At 44.8% G+C, this 24,535-nt stretch overlaps 1 protein-coding gene across 1 annotated transcript in view; it reads right to left on the reverse strand.

Annotated features, from left to right (window-relative positions):
• TMEM132C (transmembrane protein 132C) overlaps nt 1-24,535 on the reverse strand; it is a 287,567-nt gene that overhangs the window by 66,319 nt on the left and 196,713 nt on the right. The window contains exon 4 of the mRNA XM_068989610.1: nt 22,903-23,086. Within this exon, the coding sequence (XP_068845711.1) occupies nt 22,903-23,086 (184 nt within the window). The remainder of the gene's footprint in view (nt 1-22,902; nt 23,087-24,535) is intronic.

Here is a 24,535-nt window from a genome sequence, read left to right on the forward strand (position 1 = left end):
GGAGAAGTTAACTGCATGATGACCAGACTGTATCATGACATAAGTGGCCACAGGGCTGAATATTGACCTCAAAGAAACGGAAACAAACTGACCCTGAAACTGAAGATTAACTGTTTGATTAAGATGATGCAGATCGGACTACTGATGACCAATTTCATGATGACTGTCAAAGCTGACTGCTATTTCTGCACGGAGATCCCTTCCTCTGTCTACAAAAGCTCTTGCCCACTGATTGTGTTGTAAGTAGGGGGATTTGGCCTTTGGACAGGTGTCTTCCCTACTCCCTGGTTGCTGGATCCAAACTAAAGCAAACTTTCCTTTCCACCAACCTGGCCTCTTTGTTGGCTTTTGAGCGGTGAGCAGCCAGACCCTACCTTTTGATAACGTTATGACCTCGGAAGGGTGCCGTATTTGCACTTGGAGCTGGACTAGGCTGCGGCACTTGAAAAAAACAAAAGCTTCTTTGATACAGTCCACATGCTCCACCATTTACCCATTTAAAGCGTATAATCCAATAATATTTCATAGATTTATAGAATGATGCCACCATCTCCACAATCAATTTTAGAACATTTCATTACCCTAAAAAGACACCCTGAATCTTCTAGCTGTCTCCCCTGATCCCTCCCAGACCAGGCAACACTAAAGTTTCTTTTTTTTCTTTATGGATTTACCTAGTCTGACATCTCACAGAAATAGAATTATATAATATGGAGTCTTTTGTGACTAGCTTCTTTCACTTAGCATGAGGCTTTCAAGGCTAAAACATGTTGTAATATGCAACACACTTCATTCCTTTTTATTGCTGAAGGATTGTGATATTCTTGAGTTGAGAGGTATAACTACTTAGGAGGAATCAAAATAAAATAGCCAAGTACTTCCTAAGTTCCAAGCATTGTGCAAATTATATGCATTATTTCAACTGAGATGCCTACAGAGTTTGGGCAGGCAAAACAAATAGGTGAAACAGATTTGGTAGAAACTACTAAGAACCCTAGTTCATGCTAATCCAAAGGACTCCGTTAGTTATTACCTAAAAGAATTTGGGCCATGGATTTCCAGATCTTCTGATTCTTTTGAGATAAGTCAGAAATATGGATTTATTTGTTTGTGTGAAATCTCCTAAGTGATATATATATATATATATATATATACACCAAATAAAATTCACTTTCAGGCTGGATTCAGACAAAGGACTTCTTACAGTCCTTCAGTTCAGTTCAGTCACTCAGTCATGTCCGACTCTTTGCAACCCCATGGACTGCAGCACACCAGGCTTCTCTATCCATCACCAACTCCTAGAGCTTGCTCAAACTTGTGTCCATGAAGTCGGTGATACCACCCAACCATCTCATCCTCCGTTCATCCCCTTCTCCTCCTGCCTTCAATCTTTCAGCATCAGGGGTTTTTCTAACGAGTCAGCTCTTCGCATCAGCTGGCCAAAGTATTGGAGCTTCAGTTTCAGCATCAGTCCTTCCAAAGAATATTCAAGACTGATTTCTTTTAGGATTGACTGGTTTGATCTCTTTGCTTGTAGTCAACAGGGTCTTAAGACTCTCTGCTTGTAAAGTAACAAAAGTTAAGAGTAAATTGCTGAGCAGTGTCCGACTCTTTGCAACTCCATGGGCTGTAGTCTGCCGGGCTCCTCTGTCCATGGAATTCTCCAGGCAAGAATACTGGAGTGGCTAGCCATTTCCTTCTCCAGGGAATCTTCCTGTTCCAGGGATCGAATCCATGTCTCCTGCATCACAGGTAGATTCTTTACCATCTGAGCCATCAGGAAATCATAAAGCAAAAAGATGGTCTTTAAATAACTACAGCAGACCATGACTGTTTGTAACCCCAAAGTCAATTTGGCAGGAAGAGTAACCGACTCACTCTGGTTTTGCCCAGACTGTCTCAGTTTTAAAACTGAAAGTCCCCTATCCTAGGAATCTTCTGACATGGCTGGTCACTGTACTGGGGGACCAGTCTATTCCTCTGAGGTGCCCATATACAGGATATTGTGGTTGCTCACCCTTGAGAACTACTCTCAGAGTGAAGGTATGGACACAAGAAAAGAAAGAAGTAAATTTCTTCTCTTTATTGAGTCCTGATTTTGAATCCAAGACACCATTCTCTTTCTCCAACTTTCTCATTCATCAGATCTGACTTTTGGCTATTTTCAATGATGATATCACTATTATTACCAAGACCATCACCACCACCACCATCACCACCATCACTATCACCATCACTACCATCATCACCATCACCACCACGACCACCACCATCACCACCATCACTATCACCATCACTACCATCATCACCATCACCACCACGACCACCACCATCACCACCATCACTATCACCATCACTACCATCATCACCATCACCATCACTACCATCATCACCATCACCACCACCACCATCACCACCATCACTATCACCATCACTACCATCATCACCATCACCACCATCACTATCACCATCACCACCATCACTATCACCATCACTACCATCATCACCATCACCACCACGACCACCACCATCACCACCATCACTATCACCATCACTACCATCATCACCATCACCATCACTACCATCATCACCATCACCACCACCACCATCACCACCATCACTATCACCATCACTACCATCATCACCATCACCACCATCACTATCACCATCACCACCATCACTATCACCATCACTACCATCATCACCATCACCACCAGCACTATCACCATCACTACCATCATCACCATCACCACCATCACTATCACCATCACCACCATCACTATCACCATCACTACCATCATCACTGTCACCAGAATCAACATCATCACCACACCACCACCACCATGATACTCACCATCACCATGTTCACGATCATCATTATCACCATCATTACCATTGGTATTGCCATCATCACCCTCGCCATCACTATCATCATCGTCACCTTCGCCACAATCTCCATCTCCATCACCATCACCACCACTTATCATCAATAGCCTCATCATCACTCACCTCCTCCTCTGCATCCTTCTACCATCAGTCTTTTCCAGGATGAAGTATGAAAGTGAAGAAGAGAGACCCTGGAGTTAGATACGGGTTCATACTCCACTTGCACCATTTCCAACCCATGTCACTGCAAAAGTATTAGCTACAATACTAATATTGTAGCTAGTATTAGTATTATTAGCTCAATGTCCTCACCCATAAGTTGAAGATAATATAGGCTCAGACAATGAGGAAGCAGCTGCTCTAAGGATAAAATGAAACAATGACTCTGAAGCACTCAGCACAGGGCCAGCACTCAGTAAGGATTAATCACTATCATCATGGAAATGGATCTCAATGTGATACAGTAAACTCGGCTTTCAGAGATTCACCAAACAGGGGCAGTTCTAATTTCTGGGAATTGTTGATAGTTTTTGCCTCTGATCCTCAGGTTAGGCTCCTTGGGATGACACGACATTTTCAGAGGGATGCTGGTGATGTCTGCTCTTCCTAGGTAGCTCAGTGGTAAAGAACTCGCCTATCAATGCTGGAGACATTGGTTCGATTCCTGGGTCAGAAAGATCCCCTGGAGAAGGGAATGGTTACTGACCCCCGTATTCTTGACTGGAGAATTCCATGGACAGAGGAGCCTGGTGGGTTACAGTCCATGGGGTCACACGGAGTCAGATACAACTGAACGACTGAACAACATCAATGACTGGTGAGGTTTGCCTTCAAAGAGGATTCTCCATGAATGACACTGAGGAACATGAAACAAGGCCAAATATGGGAAAGTCCTTTATAAACTGTAGAGTGCTGAGCAGATGTCAGGGAATGGGGGCTACAATGCACTGTTTAGCTTTTGGCCACTCACAGAACCAAGAAGGGTATCCAGTCCAGTTCTTTGCAGAACTGAGGACAAAGCACCCCAAACCAGGTCTCCCTTCTAGCTTCACCTCCCTTCTAGCTTTACCTTCCTTCTAGCTTCACGTTAAGCTAGAAGCTTCTGGAGATTGTGCAAAAAAGGAAGGCACTCTCCTATTTCCCATGGTGTCCTTCAGTAGGAAACTCACGTCATTTGTTGTTGCTGCTGCTAAGTCAATTCAGTCGTGTCCCACTCTGTGTGACCCCAGAGTCGGCAGCCCACCAGGCTCCCCCGTCCCTGGGATTCTCCAGGCAAGAACACTGGAGTGGGTTGCCATTTCCTTCTCCAAAGCATGAAAGTGGAAAGTGAAAGTGAAGTTGCTCAGGTGTATCCGACTCTTAGCGACCCCATGGACTGCAGCCCACCAGGCTCCTCCATCCATGGGATTTCCCAGGCAAGAGTACTGGAGTGGGGTGCCATTGCCTTCTCCAAACTCATGTCATAAATAATCTCAATTAAAATCAGCCCCCAAATTACTGGTGACCTTTTTGTTTGCTTATTCTGAAAGTTCCAGAGTCCCTACCTAGACACAGAAGCTTGCAGAGAAATCAGGCCACAGAAAGGCAAATATTCACAGTGAACTTGGCAAAGCCCTATTCTGGGAATTCCCACTCTGTGTCCAATGTGGGATCCCAATGGGGATGGTTGTAGCTAAGGAGGCTTTATTTTGTTTGCTGTGTCTCCCAGAAGCAGGATTGTAAAGCAGAGAGACGGCATGGAGGTGACACCTTAAAAATGAGTCAGCAAGTATAATCCGGAAAAGGTTATGGTAGGGGCTTCCCTGAAACTAGAGAGTAGCCTCACTCATTGCAACTAGGGAAAGCCTGCAGCAGCAACAAAGACCTAAAATCAATCAATCAATCAATCTTTTTTTTTACAAAGGTTATGGTAAAAAAAACACCTTAGAGTATAGTTACAGCCTCTCAGCTCATCGCTGAGATTCTAGGTTGGTTAGAGGGAAAAATGATTATCCAACCTGGGCAAGGGGAATATTGGAGCTGAGATGGGGAGGTTCAGTGAGGGAGGTGGGGCTCATGGGGGCTTCAGGAGGTAGCTGGTCTCACCTACCGAGGTCCTTGAATGCACCACGTGCAGTACACATTTTGTCCTAAACTTTGAGTCTTCCCACAATCTGTGGACAAGGGCAGGATTTGGGTAAGAAGGCGGCATGGCAGGACTGTGCTCTGTGGAAAGGACACCCACTTGATCTGCCATGGCTGCTCAGAAGTTCTCTCTATATCCAGAATTACAAATTGCCGAGGGCTCTTAGGATGATATGCCGCAGTCCTGAGGGGTTATAACTTCACTGCAGCTTGCTTTTAGTTAATGGAGATCAGTTTCAGGGGTTCCTATGTCACCTGGTGGCAGGTGGCCCCTCAAAGGGAAAGCGAGAATGCTCCCGGATATATGTTTTGGAAGGCAAAGGGAACACTTTTCAATAAAAATAAATGAATGTGCTGATTTTGACCTTTTTAAACTCTGTGACAACATCTAGATGGAGACAAAAAAAATCTCGTTTCATCTACACACTCTTATATTAATTTATAAAGCAAAATACCAAGATTAATTCTCATTCAAATCTGCACCCACCTAAGGTTCTTGAAAATGAAATTCCATTAACAATTTCTTTCATTTTTACTTTCAAGAATTTTTTAGTATGCAGGGACTCTGGCTGCAGTGATTCTGTACTTGAGCACAAAAGGGATTCTGTAAGCATTCGGAAAACTGGTTTTTGTTTTTTTTTCCATTACAGGACACAATGCAGTATTTCAGAGTTTGTTATTTAGAGCCTCTTAACATTAAGCGAACAGGTATCTGAGATACTATTCACATTTGTTAGTGGATTTTAGGTCTGATGACAGTGAGTGATTTAAAATTCCTGCTCTGAGCAACTGGATCATTTATCCCTTTTTTTGTGGGTGATAGATACACCCACCCAACCCAGTATTTATCAGCAAGAGTGAAGATAGTTTCTGCAGCTATGACTACCTGACAGTGGTGGTTGGGAAAAGGAATTACATACTGCTCACATACTAGTTTTCTAGTAAATCCCCCCTTCCCAAGGCCCCTTTGGGAGGCGAGGAAGTAAAAGGCATACTGAGAACCTCGAGCCACAAATGACTGTCACTTTAGACTCAGGCATAGGCAAGGCAGAAATCAATCTCTAGTTTGGTGCTAAAACCTAAAATGAGGGTGAACGGGAAACTAACAGAATGAACAACAGATAGAACAGAATCCTTTTCCCTGTAACTAAGAATAGTGAGTTTTACTTGGTCTGCAGATGGGTTCAGGCAGGGCTGCCAAGCACAGCTGGGCAATTTGTGCACTGCACAAGGGCTCCACGTTCACATCGCAGATATGGTTGATTTTCTGACAGAGGGAAGTCGAGTGTCTTATGGAAGGGCACCTCTTTCTGATTTGCATGAAGACTCTGCCCAGAACATCATGAATTAGGAAGAGGAAGCATACGTGTATTTTTATAGCCATCTCTGCTCAGATGGAGAAGACTAGTTTCTAAATCCACCCTCTTTCCTTTGTGATTTCATTAATGAAGGGCATGTTGATTCATGGAGCATGTCAGCAGCAACCTTGGTTATCTGGTTCTGTCATTATGCTTAAAGTCTAGAACATTCACCTGGCATATTTTGAACATTCAGTGAATGTTTGTTCCATGAATGAACCAATAGGTCATTCTGTATATGAAGCCACAGATAACTTGACATCTGCCCTTGGCTGTTTTCCCATTGCCTTGAGAATATTAATCATTAATCACGAATTTTTCTGGAGGAAAGGTCATGTGAAGAGGTTTCTAGTTGGAAAGGTAAATAATGAATAAAGGTACTGATGAATTTATTTTCAGGGCAGCAGTGGAGAAAGAGACTTAGAAAACAGACCTATGGACACGGGGGGGGGGAGGGGAAGAGGGAGAGGGTAAGATGTATGGAGAGAGTAAAACGGAAATTTACAATACCATGTGTAAAATAGACAGCCAATGGGAATTTGCAGTATGGCTCAGGGAACTTAAACAGGGGCTCTATGACAATCTAGAAGGGTGGGATGGGGAGGGAGATGGGAGGGAGGTTTGAGAGGGAGGGGACATGGATGTACCTATGGCTGATTCTTATTGATGTATGACAAAAACCCACAAAATTCTGTAAAGCAATTATCCTTCAATTAAAAAAATAAAGTGGCAAAAAATAAAATATGTGAAATGATTTACATTTAAGGTTAAAAAAAAAGTCTCTGTTCACACGTAATTTACACATCTGTAAAGAACTATTTGGTTAAGAAGATAAAATCTGGAATTTAACTCTACCTAAACACCTCCTTTTATTACTAGTACCCATTTCTTCCAGCCCTCCTCACCAGGTCAGGGGTTCTCACACATTTTGGTCTTTGGGTCCTTTTATTTACAGTCTTAAAAATTATTGGGGACCTGTCATGTACAGATGTGAGAGGGGCCACAAAGAATTGATGCTTTTGAATTGTGGTATTGGAGAAGACTCAAGAGTCCCTTGGATTGCAAGGAGATCAAACCATTATCCTAAAAGAAATCACTCTGAATATTCATTGGAAGGATGGTGAAGCTCCTATACACTGGTCATCTGATGTGAAGATCTGATTTATTGGAAAAGACCCTGATGCTGGGAAAGACTGAAGGCAAAAGGAGGAGTGGGAGGCAGAGGATGAGATGGTTAGTACCACTGACTCAATGGACATGAATCTGAGTAAACTCCAAGAGAGCGAAGGACAGGGGAGTCTGAGGTGCTGAAGTCTATGGGATCTCAAAGAGTTGAATGCAACTTAGCAACTGAATAACAACAAAAAGAGCTGTTGCCTATGTAGGTTATGCTGATCAGTGTTTATTGTATTAGAAACTAAAGTGGAGAGTTCTGAAAGCTCAGGATGACAAAAGCACGCATCTCATAAGTTGTTAGAAGGACGACATCATCCTTTTCGACAAAACTCTAATTCGTTTTGATTCGCTTCCCAATGTTCACTGTAGCACTGGTCACAACAGCCAAGATGTGGAAGCACCTAAACGTCCATCGACAGATGAATGGATAAAGAAGATGTGGTGCATATATACAATGGAATAAATGGAATATTCCTCAGCCATACAAAAGAATGAAACCATGTCAACTGCAGAAACACAGATAGACCTAGAGACTATCGTGCTAAATAAAAATAAGTCAGGCAGAGAAAGACAAGCACCATGTGATATCCCTGATGTGTGGAATCTAAACTATGACACACGTGAACTTATCTAAGAAACAGAAACAGACTCACACACATAGAGAACAGACTTGTGAGTAAGAGGAGAGTAAGGGACGGGGGAGCCTGGTGGGCTGCCGTCTATGGGGTCGCACAGAGTCGGACACGACTGAAGCGACTTAGCAGCAGCAGCAGCAGCAAGGGGGAGTAAGAGCAAGGGGAGTGGGGGAAGGAAGGACTGGGGATTTGGAATTAGCAGATGCAAACTACTACACTCGGAATGGATAAACAAGGTCCTGCTGTATAGCACAGGGTACTGGATTAAATCCTGAGATAAACCATAATGGAAAAGAACATTAAAAAAACCCATATATATGTGTATAACTGAGTCTCTCTTCTGTATAGCAGAAATGAACACAATGTTGCAAATCAACTATACTTCAATAAATAACAATAAAAAACTCAAAGACAAGAAAGGAGGACATCATTCTATGCCTTTGCACACAGACAGAAAGAGAGTGGATGAAGCAAATCACATCATCACAACTTGGAGAGCCAGTCTCTCCAAACAGCCCCCAGTAATCTCTGCCTCCAGGTAGTCATACCCTTGTGTATTCCTCTCCCACACTGAATCAGAGATGGTTGATGTAATTAATAGAATACAGAGAATCAACAGTGTGTGTCTGCTGAGTCTTTTATAAAAGGCTTTGCAGTTTCCACCTTGGTCTCTGAGGGAAGCCAGCCATCATGTTGCGAGGCTACTCAAGCCTCCTGCTGAGACCTAATTCGTCAGTCGTGGGAATGAGGCACCTTGGAGGTGGGTCCTCCAACCCCACTCAAGCCTTCAGATGATGCAGCTCCAGCCGACACTTGGGCAGCAAACTCATGAAAGACCTTGAGACGGAGAGTTGGTCCAGCAGAGGTAGTCCTGAATTCCTGGCCCCTTGTTATTTTAAGCCATTGCATCTTGGGATAATTTGTTATATATCAATGCATGCTAAGTCACTTCAGTTGTGTCAGACTTTTTGCAACCTTATAGACTATAGCCCGCCAGACTTCTCTGTCCACAGGAATCTCTAGGCAAGGATATTGGAGTGGTTTCCATTTCCTTCTTTATGTTATACATCAATAGATAGCTATTGTAGTATAGTCGGAGAAGGTGATGGCATCCCACTCCAGAACTCTTGCCTGGAAAATCCCATGGACGGAGGAGCCTGGTAGGCTTCAGTCTATGGGGTCGCGAAGAGTCGGACACGACTGAGCGACTTCACTTTCACTTTTCACTTTCATGCATTGGAGAAGGCAATGGCAACTCACTCCAGTGTTCTTGCCTGGAGAATCCCAGGGAACACGGAGCCTGGTGGGCTGCCGTCTATGGGGTCGCACAGAGTCGGACACGACTGAAGCGACTCAGCAGCAGCAGCATAGTACAGTCGGACTGACTGAGCAACTGAACTGAACTGATAGTATTATTATGAAAACAGTTTTCATCTCAGACTCCATAAAAGGGTCTCAGGGGCCACCCCACCCAAGGATTCCTATTCCACACTCTGCCAACTGATGAACAAGGGCAGGCAGAACTTAAGGAGAAGTATGTCACAAAGATCCAAGGAGAAGCATTTGACGGGAAGAAGAAATGAAATGCAACAAGACTAAGTGTGGAAGGGATGTCCTTATCAACTAGCTCCTCGATGCTGTGCACACACCTGAAGTGTAGAGAAAGGAGCTTGTCATGCTCTGGAGTGCTCCTCTGACTCTATTATCTACTCGTTTTCATAGTTTTGGAGAGAACAAACCACAAAAGAAACCCTCTTGTTCTTCTACTCACACAGTAATTAAGGGCATGGTTCCACCAGATGTATCAGGGCAGGAATGTGCATAATATTAATGAACTTGGAGCATTAATAGACTGTATGGATTAATAAATAACAGGAATTTGCACTTGGGTAGTAAATAAGGCATTTTACTATGAATGTGGTGGAGCTAATTAATGAAACTTCTATTACAATGGCTACTCCTCAATAATAATGGCTGGCATTTATACAGCATTTAATATGTGCCAGGTACTCTTCTGGGCTTTTCCCAGTACCTCAGCTGGTAAAGAAGCCACCTGCTGATGCAGGGGATGCAAGAGATGTGGGTTCAATCCCTGGGTCAGAAAGATCCCCTGGAGAAGGAAATGGAAACCTGCTCCAGTATTCTTGCCTGTGAAATCCCATGATGGAGGAGCCTGGCGAGCTACAGTCCATGGGTTTGCCCGCAAAGAGTCAGACATGACTGAGCGCGCACGAAGACAAAGAGAAGAAAGCACTCTTCTGAGGGTTTCCTATGCATCATCTGATTTAATCCTCATGACAACCTTGTGAGGTAGCGACTATCATTATCTCCATTTCACAGGTGAGGAAACACACACACAGGGTAAGGTGACTTGCCCATGATCACACAGCTCGAAAAGTAGTGGAGCTGGGATTGGAGGCCAAGCATCTGCCACAGTCTAGGAGGTTAGCCTTTGACTGCCCCTTATCCTCTATTCTGTGTTTATAACGCTGGGCAAGAGGTGAGCCAGGCAGAATGCAGGCTGAGAGGATCAAAGCTCTATGAAAGGCTGTGAAAGTCGACGTGTAGCCCAGGCTGGGGTTCACCCTTTTCCTGAGTGCTCATTCCTTGGAGTCATGACTCACAAACCAAGGCAGCAGTAAGCTGAGCCCTGCCTGGGGTGTCTGTGAAGCTCTGTAATTGGTATCTCTTGGGCTTTGTGTGCTAAGCCCCCTGATCCATGCTTCCCCCATTCCCCTCCAACTATCTGTAGTTCTTTTTGGACCCGGCCTTATTCTGAGGCACACATAGTGTGCCTGGCCAATCAGAATCAGTGTGACCTGGGATGAGATCTGAGGCTTCCATTGGAACTGTTGGGGGAAAGGCAGCCTTTCTCCTAGGGATGCTAAGTTACTTGAATGGAAGCCTGCAGTAAACTTTGGGAAATCCTGCCTGAAAAGGAAAGTCTGCAGACAGAAAAGCAGAACTTGGAAAAAAAGATAAATGGTCAGAAATATCGCTTGAGCGCCTGGATCCAACTCTGCCTGAAGCCTTTGGACAATGGAGTTAACTCTCCCTTTGGGTTAAGCCAGTGGAACTTGTTTTTTGACATCTGCTCCAAAACTATGCTGATAAAGCACAAGGAATTCAAAGATCTTTCATCATGCCTTTTCTTTTTAACGGATCAGATCCGATCATATACAATACGGAAAAAAATGTAGCCCCATTACTGAACAGTCCCATAGGAGCTACACTGAGGGCTGAACAGAGGAAGAGTAATGGAAAGGTTTGGACTCACAGCAGGACAGAATCTGGACCTACCCTTCCCATCCAATCATCTTCATCACCATCCCCTGTATCACTGCTCCATCTGATAAAGGGCCCACTGGCCACATGTGGCTATTCACATTACAATGAATTAAATTTAGGTCAAGTTAAAAATTCAATTCCTCTGTGACTCCAGCCAATTGGAAGTGCTCGAGGACTCCATGTAGCTGGTGGTACAGGTATGGAACATTGCTACAGGAAGTTTCACAGGACAATACTGCTTTATAAGCTTCTAAATATGTCTCTTTCCTCCCCAGATTGTAACTGAAATTACTAATGTGTAGCAAAAGCAGAAGGTATATACATTTTTGAGTGGTGCTCAGTTGCTTCAGTCGTGTCCAACTCTTTGTGACCTTGTGGATTATAGCCCACCAGGCTCCTCTGTCCATAATTTCCAGGCAAGAATACTGGAGTGGGTTGCCATGCCCTCCTCCAGGGGGTCTTCCTGACCCAGGGATCAAACCTGCATCTTCTGTGTGTCCTGAATTGCAGGTGGATTCTTTACCCACTGAGCCATTTGGGAAGTCCTTATACATTATCAGAACTCATTAACTCAATGGAGATATTTACTGAATATCTCTAGGTGCTGAGAAATGTTCTAGAAGTTGAGGACCCAGCCATGAACAAGTCCAAGAACTTACCCACATAGAGATGACTGGCCAATAAGCACACCCAGAACATCGTGGTGGGGAGAGGTGGGTGTTGCAAAGGGGAAACCAAGCAGCGGAAGCCTTGAAGCAGGGCAGTGGTCCTTGGAGCAGCAGCATCAGTGTCACCAGGAAATGGTCAGAAATGCCAAGTCTTGGGGTCTCCCACAACCTCCAGACCCTGGAGTGGGGCTGGCCATCCATGTTTTCATAAGGCCCCCAGGTGATGTCTACCATTCTCAGGTTTGAGAACCATGGAAATAGCACAATCCACACTCGTTTCACAGTTCACAGTTTGCATTTATTTTATTTTTGGCTATGTAAACATACGTGATCTCAGTTTACCAACCAGAAACCAAACGCATACGTGGCTGCAGTAGAAAGTGCAGTCTTAACCACTGGACCGCCAGGGAAGTCCCCACAAATTGATTTTAAATTCTTCAAATTTATGAACTAAAGCTGAACAAAAGACTCTGAGTAGCCATTGAACTTTCTCCCCATCTGAAAAAAGTGAGTGGACGACACTATAAAGCAGGTCTAAATATGCAGTCTATTTGTAAAGGTGATTGAAACGGCTCCAGAGAATTCATTACTTCCATCACAGACACATCTTCTCTGCTTTCCCTCCAAAATATTCCTTTTTCCCTCTTGTATGACAATTACTGCAAATGAACCGTAAATTCATTCCTAGATGAGTGCTCTAACCTGTTGCAAGGGCTGACATAATTACGAGGCTGTAGAAGAAGGGCTGACAGTTATTGAATGTTCGCCTTGGCATCAGTAACCTGCACTCAGCAAACAATGAGAATCATACATCTTCCTTTGGGCTGGAGAAATTTAGGCAACAAGTATTTTGGAGTGGTGTCCTTTTGGCAGGGGCAGCGCCAGGCGCTGTTGAAAGAGACAAGAGTCCTTAACTGCGAGGAGTTTACACTGAAGTGGGGAAAACAGATGCAGTGGGTCATTCATTCATTCAACAGTTCCTTATTAAGCACCTACTGGGTGCAAGGCATTGTTCTCGATGGTGTTGACAGAGTGGTCTCTGCCCTCCTGGAACTGACATGCCAGTGGGGAAAATCAGGCAATGAACAGGTAAATAAATATGCGATTTTCTGTCTTGCTGTGAAAGACAATCAAGATACTCAGGAGGCAAAGAGTGAGAAGATGAAATCACTAAAATCAGTCTGGGAAGATTTAAGCAGGGACTTGTATAATGTGGGGGAAAGATGCAGTATAGAATCTGGAGGGAAGATCCAGACACAGGAAACAGCTGGTGGAAAGGCCCTGGGGCTGGAATGCAGTGGAAGGGGAGGTGGTCTCTTCGTTTATTCAGTTTTAAAGTTTATTCTTTTTGATGTAGACCATTTAAAAGTCTTTATTGAATTTGTTATAATATTGCTTCTGTTTTATGTTTTGCTTTTTTTTTTTTTTTTTTTTTTGACCGCAAGGCATGTGGGATCTTGGCTCCCAAACCAGGGATTGAATCCACGCCCCTTGCATTGGAAGGTGAAATCTTAACCACTGGATTGCCAAGGAAATCCTGAGAAAGGTCTTTAGATCAGAGAGCAGCTGTGGGCTAGACATTCAGGGCTGCCTCGGTCTTGGTGAGGTTCACTGTATTTCTTTCCTTCTTTTTGTTAAGTGCAATAGGAATTATCAGAAGAGTGACTGCCCAGCGGAGAGACATCTGGTCAGGTTCTCAATGAGAGGAATGAGCTGTTGGGGGTCAGGACAGAGGCAGGGAGATGGCGGTGGCCTGAATGAGGCTGGTGGCTGTAAGGCAGGGGACGCGGCTGCCTCGGAGACCAGTTTGAAACGCAGCACAGATGGGTGGGTACCACATCAGAGGGGTTAGGGGAGCCAGCAGGGAGGGAGTAGAATTCTGTGCCCACAATTCATTATCTCTGTTGTAGCATCTCATTGGCCACCAGGAGTCTTTAAGATGCAGGCTGCTAGCCTGTTCAGTAGTTTCCAGGCCACTCTCGCCTTCCTTCCTGTGGAACTGACCAGGAACCAGCACCCTCTGGAGGTGGAGGTCTGCCTCCTCGGATGCTGGGCGCTGGGACTGAGCAGATGCGTGGTGCTACAGGGGTGCGTCTGCACCACAGAACTTGCCGTCTTAGGTGAGAGGCAACCAGAGAAACAAGGGACCCAGGCACGCGGGGGCTTTCAAAGTGGACATTGCAAGATAATCCCTGGGATGCTGTACACGGGACTGTTCTTTGCTATTTCCCCAGCTTGACACACAGCCGGCTCACAGCCAATATTTAATGGCAGATGGAATGAAAAGGGGCTTCCCTGATGGCTCAGCGGTAAAGAATCCACCTGCTGATGTAGGAGATGCAGGTTCAATCCCTGGGTTGGAAAGATCCCCTGGAAGAGGAAATGGCAACTCACTCCAATATTCATGCCTGGAAATTTTAATGGACTGAGGAGCCTGGTGGGCTAGAGTCCATGGGGTCGCAATGAGTGAGATATGACTGAACGCCTGAGCATGCACGCATGGAATGAATGGTCAGGAAAGGACTCTAGGCCCAAATGAAATAGGGACAAAATCCTAGCTGTCACAGAGCCAACATTCCAGATCGAGGGGGCGCTGGTGGAGGCGGAGTTTATGTTATGACGAATACAGAAACAAAATGTAAGAAAGACAGTGTTGGGGATGATCAAAGAGGAATTCCATCAGATATGAGGAGACTAAGATATGGGAACATGACAGTATGAGGTGTCAGGGGGCAGCTCTTGATGTTATGGGGGAGGGGGACCCTCTTGGGATGAAGTCGGGGCTGAGTCTGCAGGAACCAGGCATGCAGGGATGGAGGAGCCTTTCAGCAGGGGATCGAGGGCTCAGCAAGGGCAAAGATGCTGAGTGGGGACGCGCCCAGCAGCATCTAAAACCTTGCCTGGGGATTTCCCTGGTGGTCCAGTGGCTAACTCTACGCTCCCAATGCAGGGGGCCCAGGTTCCAGCCCTGGTCGGGGAACTAGATCCTACAGGCCATAACTAAAAGATCTTGAATGCCTTAATTAAGACCTGGTGCAGCCAAATAAATAAATCTTTTTAAAAAATAAAAAATAAAACCATGCCTGGCACACAGTAGGTATAAGTAGGTAATAAGGAGATGGTGGTGCATCCTTCTCCCTGCAGGTGGGGGTGCTGGAGAAGTTGGGGTGAAGGTTTAATTCTCTGCAGCAGTAGCTCTTAGCCATCTCTGGGTCATGGGCATCTCTCACTGGCTGGTGAAGCCTAAGAATCCTGCTCAGAATAAAATCTTTATACTTTGAAAAGATACATGCACCCCAATGCTCACTGTAGCACTTATCACAACAGCCAGGACATGGAAACAACCTAAATTCCATCGACAGATGAGTAGGTAAAGATTGGTTCAAGTATACAATTGACTATTACTCAGTCAGGAAAAAGAACAAAATATTATCATTTGCATTTGTCCAAGGCAGAGTCCGAGTGAACTCCGGGAGTTGGTGATGGACAGGGAGGCCTGGCGTGCTACGATTCACGGGGTCGCAAAGAGTCGGACACGACTGAGCGACTGAACTGAACTGAACTGAAGGTCACACAGTCATTCAAAGGAAGAGCTGGGACTTCGGCCAACATAGTTGGCTCTCAATTCCTAGATTGTTCTCTGATGAGAGAAAATATTAAGTCAACGATAAACTCAGTGGTAGATGGACATAGTAAAAATGAGAAGTTGGTGTGCTATGGTCTGGCAGTTAGTTGCGCTGAGCTCTGATTTTTCTCTTTAGGGCTCTGTTCTTATGGTACATGGGCTCTGACTGACATTCAGGGTAAGGAAGAAGACAGTGCTGGCCTGTGAGTCCCTCCAACTAATTTTCCTAGGTCAGCATCACTTTTCTCTCCATCTCTGTCTCTCATCCCCAGTGAAGTTCTGTAATCTTTAAAATTAGAGCACAACTTTTACTTTCTATATGCATAATGTAAGTAAAATGAGGCAAAGTATAAACTTGGAAGAGACTAGATTGATTGTTTATTCCCATCCCTTCCTTTTATTGATGGGGAAACCCAAGATCAGATAATGATGATAAAAATATGAATGGCAATCATAATCATATTTTTGGAGCATTTTCTTTGTGGCAGGCAGTGAATAAGGTACCATGTATTGGATAATTAATCAGCAACCTTGAAACCATTGTCAAAACAGCTTCAGATTAATCATAGATCAGCTTTTTAGACACAAATCTGCACTGGTGACTTGGAGGGAGGGATACTTTAAAATTGAATTCCAAAGTAAATCTCCAGCTGTGACAAGGAAACACTTCTTCTGCTCATATAGTTATTTTTCAACTGAGCAAACATTTTTCAATTGCCAAGAGCATCAAAGCCATCCTTAAAATACTCCGAGGGAATTAGAAATGTAAAATCTTCAAGTTGGAGAAGGAGCGTGGAGATCAAGGTGTTCGGGAAAATAAGAACACATTATTTTTTCATTGTCTTTTTAAAAATAATATTCTCCCATCCCCATCAAAGGAGATGTCCCTTGGTTCTCTAGAGTGAATGCCTGCCTTTGCCTTTCGCCAACACAGGATATTGCTAACACGCTTCCCCACAGATCTCAGAGCACAGTTAAGTCATCCATCACTTGTAGATTGACAAGGGGGACCAAGAGCATTTCTGCAAAGCCACAGGCTAGCGAATGCACAGTCCATTCCCCACGTCCAGTTCTCTGAGTTTAGCAACGGCAAAGGATGCAGAGAAGTAGCCATGTGATGCCGCTGGGTGAAGTCCAGCCATGGAGTTCAGATTCCCCAGTGAGATACCTTAATCACTCCCTCACAGACTGAGGATAATCACTGGGTATCCTCTGGGAAGGAGTCTGGAGCCTGTATCCTTAACCCTAACCTTCAGTATCCCTCAGCATCCTGGCTGAAAACAGATGGTCCACCCAATGGAGTAGAACTGGGGAGCGTGTGATGACAGAGCCGTGGACAGGATCAGGGGAAACATCCAGGGATGGTGGAACACCCAGATGCCCATCCCAGCTGGGAGCCTGGGGTAAGCAGCCCAGTTACTGGTACCCAGAGAGAGGAGAATCAAACAGCACAGAGCTGTATGCGGAGAGGACCATGCCCCTGGTAGATGTGCAGCCAGAGGGAAGGGAGGGATTAGGGATAGAACAAGAAGGGAAGGGACAACGCTGGGTTAGTGTTCCAGAGCTACCGTAATAAAGTGCCACACACTGGGTGGCTTAAAACCACAGAAATTCTCCTGGGATTCTGTAGTCCGGAAGTGCAAAATCAAGGTGTCTGAAGCCTCCCTCTGAAGCCCCCCTCTGAAGGCACTAGGAGAGAACCTTCCTTGCATCTGTTCTAGACTCTGTAGGCTGCTGGCAGTTTTTGCTTTCCTTGGTTTGTACACACCTCCCTCTGAGCTCTGTCTCCTTCCTCAAATGGCCTTCCTCCCCGTAGTCTCCTCCAGATGTCCAAATCTAGCTCTCCTTGTAAGGATGTCAGTCATTGGATTTTGGACCTCACTTTTCAAATGAAGAACACATTTTTTTTTTTGGCCATACCACGTGGCTTCAATGGATCTTTGTTCTCTGACCAGGGATTGAACCTGGGACCTTGCAGTGAAAAGCAACGAGTCCTAACCACTAGACCACCAGGAAATTCCCTTGGACTTCATTTTAGCTTAATCACAGGTGCAAAGATGCTATTTCCAAATAAGATGATATTCATAGACAAAGGGTGGGATGGGGGTGGAAGGGGGTTAGGGCATCAACACCGCCCACTGGCTAAAAACCCCACCAGAAGCCAGAGGGCAAGGGAGGCCAGGGCTGTGGTCCACATGAGTCAGCACCCAGGGTCCAGAGCAGGGCAGAGCAGGGCAGAAGAGGGGGGCAGACCCTGCTATCTCTTTCCCCACAATCCTTTCCTGCTGCACTTTCTGCCCTGAAGCTCCAAGCATCTCTCAAACCTTAATGAATCTCCGTGACACCCTGGAGAGGTGAGGATTAAGATCATCACTTTGCAGGCCTGAGAACAAGTAGCAATTTCTCCTTTAAACAGCCCAAGTGATAGCCACTTTATTTTAAATTTGATTTTATGCAGAGAGATACGGGCACAATCCAGGAATTTTGAAAGCTTGATGGAAGAAAAAAAAACCCAAGTTCTCACCATATTTCAGGGGTCAGGGAATATTTCATCCTAAGTTTGCAAAGGTAGAAAATGATAATCATTTGAAATTCTTAAAAATTCTCAGTAAATCTTGCCACTTCCCAGGAAAGTCAATCCAGGATAAAGTCACTTGGGTCCTGGAACAAAGGGTCTCTTCTGACACCTGTCAAAATTAGGGGCTCCTGTTCTTGCTGGCATAAAATTTAGCTTTATATGTTTGTAAAATTTACTTTTTTTTTTTTTTTTCGGCTGTACCATACAGCTTGCGGGATTTTAGTTTCCCGACTGGGGATTGAACCTGGGTCCAGGCAGTGAAAGCGCCAAGCCCTAACCACTGGACCACTGGGACACTCCCCTGGCTTTGTATTTTTAAATAAACTGCAGGGAGAAGCTTTGAGATGTGAACAGAACTGGGAAATGGTTACACGCCATCCCCTTGTTCAGCCTTATTTGTCTTCATGTATCTTCATATATTGCCATTCATCTTCTCATGACTGGTCTTAGCGCTTAAGAAATAGCTTCTTATTTGCTGTCTGTTGGCCCCGAGTGTCAGTCCTCTGAGTGAAAGACCTGTCTGCTTACTGCTGACTCTTCAGGATGGATTACAATGTACACCCACAGTGTCTGCATGTCGTAAGAGCTCAGGGTGAGGTCAAGTGGATTCTGCATCTCTTTATCCTGAAAAGAGACCGGCATCTCCACATCTGCACTGCCAGCTTGCAGAAACTGCCACACGGAGGTCTGCGCCTGGCCTCTGCTCACAGGGTCTCAACTAGACACGTGAGTACTCTTTTCTTACATCAAAGAAGAACAGAAGCCCAAGAACGAAAGTTACGGCTCCAGCTCCCAGTCTGTGCTGGCCCCAGGCTGTCCCGGACAGCCTTCGGTCCTGGTCTCCGCAGCCAGACCCCTCCCCTTCTCCTGCCCCAGCTGATGTTAGAGCTTTGGCCAGGGGGAACTGGAGGGGTGGGAGATGCTCGAAGCTGGACCCAGAAGCTTTCCTGCCACTGCGGAAAGAGAGGATCACATCGCTGAGTAAGTAAGTGACAGTGGGGTGGACAAAAGAAGGCTTTGCAGGGCCAAGTTCTTGACTTAGGATGCTGTAAGGAGTGGGCAGTGTGATTCAGGGGGCTCCTTCCCAGAAGGATCAGTCTGCTAGAGAGTTGAGGGCCCTGTCCTCTGCTCCTTCCATCTCATTTATTCATGGGAAGTTAGAAGCTGCTGCTAAGTGAGACAGAAGGTCACTGAAACTCTCATCAGTGGGCTCATGGCTTTTTTTCCTGGATTTAGAAAGAGGCTTGAGAAGGCTTGATTCTAAGAGAACTTCCCCAAAGAGGCCCATTTTCGATTTGGTAATCATCTGTTTTGCCTTTCTGCAGTTTGCTTTACTTTAAAATAAGCAACAATTGGGGGAATTCATTTCTTTCAAAGACCTTACTGGCTGCTAAAGATGACCTAAAGATTTGTCTCTTATTCAGTTTTTTTTTAAATGTCTCATCTTCAGTCAAGCTGCAGTTTAATTTGCTACTTTCTTCCAAGTAAAAATTTCTATTTCAGTTGCCTATTAATGTACTAAAGCTCATTCTAGAATAAACTTTGAAAACACAGAAAATAAGAGAATAGAAATTACTCCAAGCTGATGCTTTTATACTCTACTTGCTAATACAGTTCCTAATTGTTCACATCTCTTTGCAGAGTTGAGGTTAAATTGTACATTCGAAGGGAAGAAAAATAATGGCATCACATGAGTTCAAATCTAGCCATCAGAACTCTGAACTCTACTCCGTTGTGTGGTCAGCCACTCTGCGGTTACTTGGATGCAAACAGTTTGAATTCTTTTACAGTTATTTGCAAACGATAGGATTCTGGTGTGTAAGTCATCATTTCATTTTACCTTAAAGGTATTACAAAATCACACAAACAACAATAATAATACCTTGCTTCAAAGAGGGGTTTCTTGTGGCCAAAATAATATCTCATATCCTAATAATGACTTTACTTTTCACAGTATCTGGATGTCTTATCTTTTTGAAATAGCGTAAATCTAAGCACTTATAGGCTATAATTTATGTTAACATAGGGCTGCAAATCTTCTCTCTAAAGGGCTAGATAGAAAACATTTTAGGGTTTGTGAACCAAGAGGCAAAACTGAGTAGATTAACAAACTACTTATGTAACCATTTAGAATGTATCTATTTGAAAATGAAAAAGAAATTCCTAGCTTGCATGATGCACAAGAACAGGCAGAAACTGAATTTAGCCCACGGGCTATAGATTGTTGAGGCCTCTTTTCTAGCACATGAAAAGTCAAGAGAAGTCTATGGTAGGGAATACCTCCTATGGGTATGTCTGTTGCTATGTCTGACTAGCATCCATCCCTCCTTTCAGTGGAATCAGATTTTCCCATCATGCCCCATGCCTACCAGCTCTTAGTCTGATCCCAAACATGCTCCAGGGGAAGGTGTAGAGCATCACATTTTGTCTGGGTTCCATGACTGGCTTCTCAGCTTGGATACATGACCCAAGGCAGCCAATCAGCTCCAATCAGCGCAGTCCTAAGAATTTGCTTGACTGGTTGGCAATGAGTTTTCACTCTTTTCCTGATGGATATAATACTGTGAATATATCAGCCTGGCACTACCAGGGGCCACCTTAGGACAGAGTCTCTTGGACACTGATTCTAGCCAAGAAGAGCACAAAGCTTAGAGGGGACAAGGAGCCACCTTCCATGATGACATCATTTGCACACACACACACACTCACGCACACACTCCATACTTGATACTCAACCTGTACTCCACTGACCAGAAGCACTGGCATAACTTAGGAACTTTAAGAAAATACCCAACCCAGACCTCCTAAATAAGAATTTACATCTGAAGAGAATTGTCAGGTGACCTATATGCATGTTAACATCTGAGAAACACTTTTCTAGACTTTTTAAGTTACCTGAGCTGGTGAACTCAACATGCTTAAGCCAATTTGAGTTGGATTTTCTGTCACATGTAACTCAAAGAATTCTAATTGATATATTTCTTAACCCAGTGTCAATAAAGCCTGCTCATTCCAATTTCTAATGCAATTATTCACTCAGTTGTGTCTGATTCTTTGAAACCACATGGACTGTAGCCTGTCGGGCTCCTCTGTCCATGGAATTCTCCAGGCAAGAATACTGGAGTGGATTGCCATTTACTTCTCCAGGGGATCTTCTCAACCCAGGGTCAGGTCAAGGGTCTCATACATGGCAGGCAGATTCTTTACTGGCTGAGGCACCAAAGCCGAACAGAAATTAGTTTTTGAACATCCACACCAGACTCCATGTCCGTGAAAGTGAATTCTGGCAAAAACAGTTGGAGCTACACTTCAGAACACTTTCCCCATGCCTTTGAAATGCCATCCTCTTTACATCTCCTAGAAGGGGGTCTTAACACTTGTGCACAAGCCTAGGAATGGCTCCTGAGAATAGTTTCAGGGCTTGGCAGATGTGGGTGAGTGATCCTTCTACCCCCTTACCATTCTGTCTCTCCCTTCCTCACTTCCAGCTGTATAAGGAAGTTGGCAACAGGGGTTTGCACGTACTGTATTTGTGCTGTGTTCTATTTGTGTCAATTGTATGTTGATTTCTTGTGCAGTGAGACAGAGACCAGGGTAGTCATCTAACTTTTCCTCTGCACCTATGTTTCCCAGCCCTCTTGAAATCTGATGGGGCCATGGGGACTCCTTCTGTCCAAGGATGCGTGTGAAAGTGTCACTTGTAATTTGTTGGCCATTGCTTAAAAGCGCTTGCATGTGACTCGGACTGTTTCTCCGTCTTTGCCTCCAAGAAGGCTGTGTTGCTTCTGCCGTTTAGCTGCAAGATGATGACATATCCATCAGCCCAGATCCCAGAGGGACTGCCTGGAAGAGTCCCTTATCATCTAAGCCATGTGGTATAAGCAAGGAGAGCCTAGATTGCATAAGGAACCTAATATTGGGGGTGGTTTACAGCAGCAGCAAACCACACTCGTCCTAATAAGGTAGGGGCTTAAATCTTCCTTATAAAAGGGGAACAGAAATAAAAAGAACTGGTGTAGACTTCGAGAAGAAGTAAGTAAATACTATATATCTGGCACAGGGAAATAGCAAATGTCATAAAGCCAGTATAAAATTAGCTGAAGTTGAGAATGGCTGGATTAATGAAAAGTAGCGACTTCCAAGTAGGTTGCTGCTGCTAAGTTGCTTCAGTCGTGTCCGACTCTGTGTAACCCCATAGACGGCAGCCCACCAGGCTCCGCCGTCCCTGGGATTCTCCAGGCAAGAACACTGGAGTGGGTTGCCATTTCCTTCTCCAATGCATGAAACTGAAAAGTGAAAGTGAAGTCACTCAGTCATGTCCAACTCTTCGCGACCCCCTGTACTGCAGCCTACCAGGCTTCTCCGTCCATGGGATTTTCAAGGTAAGAGTACTGGAGTGGAGTGCCATTGCCTTCTCTGTCCAAGTGGGTAGGAAGATGGAAAACTTTGAATGCAAGCATCCCATAAAACAATTGCAGCCAACAATTCAGGGGAAGCTAAGAAGGACATCAAGGTGCAATCAGACAGCTGAATGCAGGTGCATCCATGCTCACGAAAGTCTTACCATGGCCAAGGGCACGATGCCAACCAGGTCCTTCTGGCTGATGAAGATCTCTGACACTGCAATGTCCGTGGTCCCCCTCCGTGGGTATTCCACTTGCCAGGTGATGGGCTGGCTCCCCGAGAGGCTGCTGAAGCTGGCAATTTCAAAGTTCATCTGCACAACCTCACTGAATAAACTGCTGCTTCTGGAAGAGAGCAAAGGAAAAGAGCTTTAAGTTGACTTTGTTCAGTGGCAAAACCTTTCAATCCCTTGGCTCACTCCCTCACAATTATAACTAGAATATAAGGACAAAGAAAATGCTTTTCAGGCATAGCACCGGGGACTTGACACGGCTTCCCTGGTGGTTCAGAATCTACCTGCAGTGCAGGAGACCAGAGTTCAAGCCCTGAGTCAGGAAGATCTCCTGGAGAAGGGAATGGCTACTCACTCCAGTATTCTTGCCTGGGAATTTCCATGGACAGAGGAACCTGGCAGGCAACAGTCCATGGGGTGGCAAAGAGTTGGACACGACTGAGGGACTAACACTTTCACTTTTTTCTTTCATATGTATTTTTAGCAAGCTTGTCCCAGCAATTCTGATGCTTTGGAAATGGCTGACAGTACAAAGATCTTATTTTTCACATGACAAAATGAAGGCCCAAGTAGCATAAATCACTCATGCATAACTACACAGCTAGTTGGAGGCAGAAAAAGCTGAATGTAGAATCTCCCATAGATTTAATTATTTTAGATCCATTACCTGGTTTCCATTGCTGTTGTTTTTGTTTTAGTCGCTGTGTCTGACCCTTTTGTGACCCCATGGACTATAGCCCACCAGGCTAAAGCCTAAAACATTCATTATCTGGCCATTTAGTCAAAAAGGTTACTCTGTCCATGGGATTTCCCAGGCAACAGTATTGGAATGGGTTGCCATTTCCTTCTCCAGGAGTTCTTCCTGATCCAGAGATCAAACCCATGTTTCCTGCATTTGCAGGAGGATTCTTTACCACTGAGCCACCTGCATGAATCTGAGCAAACTCTGGGAGACAGTGGAAGATAGAGGAGCCTGGCATGCTACAGTCCATGAGGTTGCAGAGAGTCGTACCCGAGTTAGAGCAAGGCTGAGCGAGAATCACGTCTTCCAATTCCCAGCTCTGTGCTCTCAACATTCTCCTCTAATTCAGCTGGGGAGTTGAGTATGAAATTACAAGACACCAGGAGATTTCTCCTGGGCAGAGATGGGCAAACCGTGGTCTGTCGGCCAAATCCAGCCTGCTGCCTGTTTTTTTTGTAAATGGTTTCTTTGGAATTACAGCCCTGCCTACTTGTTTGTGTTTTGTTTCTGGCTGTTTTTGTGTTATGAGGACACGAGTGAGTAATTATGTCGGTAGTATATATCCTTAGGAGCCTAAAGTATTCATTATCTGGACCTTTACTGGAAAAGTTTGCCAGCCCTTGTTTTAGGAGGTTAGAGATGGGAAAATGGGAGAGGTTTTCTGGAGCTACTGAATCAAAAGAATCAATATTGGTGGAAACAAGAAAGAAGGCTATACCAGGCATATAGCTGGGTTTGTAGGGCGGGCCAGGGAGATTTTTCTGACTTTTTTGTGACTCCATGGACTATAGCCCACCAGGCTCCTCTGTCCATGGGATT

This window comes from Capricornis sumatraensis, chromosome 17 (genome assembly GCF_032405125.1).
Source record: "Capricornis sumatraensis isolate serow.1 chromosome 17, serow.2, whole genome shotgun sequence".
NCBI classification, from domain to species: domain Eukaryota; kingdom Metazoa; phylum Chordata; class Mammalia; order Artiodactyla; family Bovidae; genus Capricornis; species Capricornis sumatraensis.